The sequence below is a fragment of the Crocodylus porosus genome, unplaced genomic scaffold, assembly GCF_001723895.1.
Source record: "Crocodylus porosus isolate Cpor-Errol unplaced genomic scaffold, CroPor_comp1, whole genome shotgun sequence".
NCBI classification, from domain to species: Eukaryota; Metazoa; Chordata; order Crocodylia; family Crocodylidae; genus Crocodylus; species Crocodylus porosus.
Genome location: NW_017728918.1, coordinates 5,776,974 through 5,780,077, shown reverse-complemented (window position 1 = coordinate 5,780,077; position 3,104 = coordinate 5,776,974). Strand labels below are relative to the sequence as shown.

The window sequence follows — 3,104 nt, the reverse complement described above, 5'->3', positions numbered from 1 at the left end:
GTGCGTGTCAGCAGCAGATATGTAGCACACAGTGCCGTATGTCTTCTGAGTCCGTCATAGTGAATGCATGCCCCCCACTTCCCACCCGAGCATTTTGCGTGCAAAGGAAATCTGTCATCTTGCTAAGATTCAAGGGGTGAGAGACTGCTGTATTATTGGGTGCTGCAGATGAAGTCTGGCAAGGTCTGGTACTGGCAGCGTTTCAGTCTCTGCCTTTTTTTTTTCTATGCTGACTTCCCCACTCTTTTCCACACATAAAACAGGGTCACGGTCCTTCCTCCATCTCCTTTTTTTTGTACAGCTGGATTGGTTTGGGTTTTTGAGGTACTGGGAGGCTCCCGGGAGAGCATGAGTATGCAGAGCTTCAGTCTGTGCATGGTTGCTTCGGCCAGGAGCATAAGCAGCGTCTGGAAAACTAGGGGCCAGGACTTTACGGGCACATGTGAAGAGGTAGAGAAGGTGCGACTGTCCTGAAGACCTGAGGCAGAGCTGAGAGCAGAATGTGGGGGTTTGTGGCCTACTCTAGCAAGGCCTCAGGATTGAATGCATGCTGCTTCTTGTTGTGGTGCCAAGCTACTGGGTAAAACCCTCTGGCCTGGGCCCTACAGCAAGTTAGGCTAGGTAGTTATCTGGGCTCCTCCAACACTACATCAGTCCAGCCCAGGAAACCAGGATCCCACGGGTGAAATAACCTTTATATCCATCCCTGGTGCAGACCCCAAAGTCTCCAGGTGAGGTGGCTCCATAGCAAAGGGGTTGGCTGTTGAATGCCACGTGCAGAGCTGACATGTCAAGTTTGTAAGGAGGCCGTGCATAGGCCCAAGTTGGCCGTCCTATGGGCAGATGCATCATGCTGTATTTTGGTTCCTGGTGGACCCTCCTCCCGTCTTCTTCCTGTGGTGGTTAGGGGGTCTCAGCAGCCGCAGGACCTCCTTACCTGAGGCCCCAGGCCAGGCTCTCTTTTTTTTTTTTTTTCACCTACCACCTGGGCTGTAGGTGACGTGCACCCCTCTGAGCACCTCCTTCCTGTTGAGACTCGCTCTTTCCAGGGAAAGCCAGTCTGTCTCCTGCTGGGGTAGCTGATTGAGAATGCAGCTGGCCAGGAACCACAATTGCCTTTTGTTCCCATGCTGGGAACTGCTGTAGGTCCTGGGGTAGCTCTGTATGTCCTGCTTCTGCTCTCAGCATGTGCTGTCTGCTCAGGTGGATTCTCCTCTTGACCCCCGAAGGACAAATCAGTCCATAGTGGGGCTTTATCCAAATATGACTGCCACCTGGGAGCTCTGTTGGCTGCGTTGCACGGGGCTGGAGGCAGGGGGGAGCACCGTCTCATCGATCTCTCACACTTGTTGACATTGCAGGTTCCAGGTGAAGTTCTTCTACCTGTGCCAGCTGTCCTACTGGCTGCACGCGCTGCCCGAGCTGTACTTCCAGAAGGTGCGGAAGGTGAGTGCTGGGCACGCTCCTTGGGCAGAGGAGCCGCCAGGCAGGTGGGTGTGCTTGTAGTGGCTTGGAAAAGCCAGCAGCGTTCGAGTATGGGACATGTGAAACCTGGAGACAGGTGCTGAAAAAGCCGGAGTGGGCTGCTCCCTCCTGTGCCAGACCAAGAGCAAGCTTAGGAGATGCTTTTCAGCTGTTGCAGGCACGCTGTCCTCCTTGGCTTTTCAGCTGGGGCGGGTTGAATTTTTTACCATTGTGCCATGACTATGCTCTGCATGGGAGCTGGAGGAGCAGGGAGAGCCCCTGACCTGGCTTGGGGTGTTATCTGTCATGCGGGATGAACCCCCTCATTTGGTTTTGCTTCCCCCTCCAGGAGGAGATTCCCCGCCAGCTGCAGTATATCTGCCTTTACCTGGTGCACATCGCTGGAGCATACCTCCTCAAGTGAGTGCTTGCTCAGGCCTCTGCAGCTGGAGCATTGGGGTTCTGGCCCTGGCTCTGGGGGTGGGAGCTCAGCCTTTGCTGGAGACTGGGGTCTTAGCTTGGACACCTGGAAATTTGGAGTTGGCCACTGTGTTTAGAATTGAATAAAGAGGGTTATTAAGCTTTTGAAACTCCCAGCTGCAGGATATGTCAGAGGTGAGGTGATGGTTACAGTTTTTGGGAACCAAGAGGCTCTTTAGGTACATCAGACAGGATGGATGATGCGATAGCCATGCCTCGTGCTTCCAGAGCATCAGATGGTGTTGGCTATGAGGCATGGCCCCCTCTTGTGCCAGGAGAAGCTTTCTCCCATGGCATGGTGCTTCACAGCTAAATGCATGTGAAGGGTTAGTACCTCTCCCCACAGCACATGTAGGGTATGTGATGGGCAGCACAGACCGGGGGCTGGAACTTGGGAGGCCCTGCTGAGTCCCTGCATTTCTCTGTGCCTCAGTTTCCTGCATGGATTGTCTGTTCAGATTGCAGTCTCTTTGGGTCAAGGCGTCTCTCCTGCTGCATCTGTGCAGCCCCTGGTGCAAAGGGGCCTGGAGTTTGGTTGCAGCCTGTAGACACTAGGGTGGTACCCACTTGGAGTCAGGGTAATAAGGGGGATGGAGCATGATGGGTTGCAGCATGGCCATGCCTGTTTCTTTTCTCTCTAGCCTCACCCGGCTGGGGCTGATCCTCTTGCTGCTGCAGTACATGGCCGAATTCCTCTTCCACATGGCCCGCCTTGTCTACTTCACGGATGAGAACAACGAGAAGCTGTAAGTGCATGGAGCTGAGAGTAGACTTGCTTCCTCCCCCACCCCCAGCACTAGAGCCTGAACCAGCTGTTGACCTACCATGAGACATGGGCTCAGTCAGCGTCTCCCTCCCTGTCCATCCTTTGTACACCCTGCCCCCGCAGACTCCTGCTCCTGCTTTGCTTGTTTTTCTGTTTAGGTTGGTCACGCCATTTGTCACCAGATAGCTTCATGGCACCTCATAGTTTCGTAGTTTCTAGGGTCGGAAGGGACCTGAGTAGATCATCGAGTCCGACCCCCTGCCATGGCAGGAAAGATTACTGGGGTCAAACAACCCCAGCGAGGTGTTCATCTAACCTTCTCTTAAAGAACCCCAGGGTAGGAGCCAGCACCACTTCTCTTGGAAGTTGGCTCCAGATCCCAGCCGCCCTGACC

General features: G+C 54.3%; 1 protein-coding gene across 3 annotated transcripts in view; it reads left to right on the top strand.

Moving 5' to 3' along the window:
- Nucleotides 1-3,104, top strand: part of TRAM2 (translocation associated membrane protein 2) — a 45,007-nt gene that overhangs the window by 35,014 nt on the left and 6,889 nt on the right. For all 3 annotated transcript variants that reach the window (XM_019537179.1, XM_019537178.1, XM_019537181.1), the window contains 3 exons: nucleotides 1,362-1,446; nucleotides 1,814-1,884; nucleotides 2,586-2,690. In XM_019537179.1, the coding sequence (XP_019392724.1) occupies nucleotides 1,362-1,446; nucleotides 1,814-1,884; nucleotides 2,586-2,690 (261 nt within the window). The remainder of the gene's footprint in view (nucleotides 1-1,361; nucleotides 1,447-1,813; nucleotides 1,885-2,585; nucleotides 2,691-3,104) is intronic.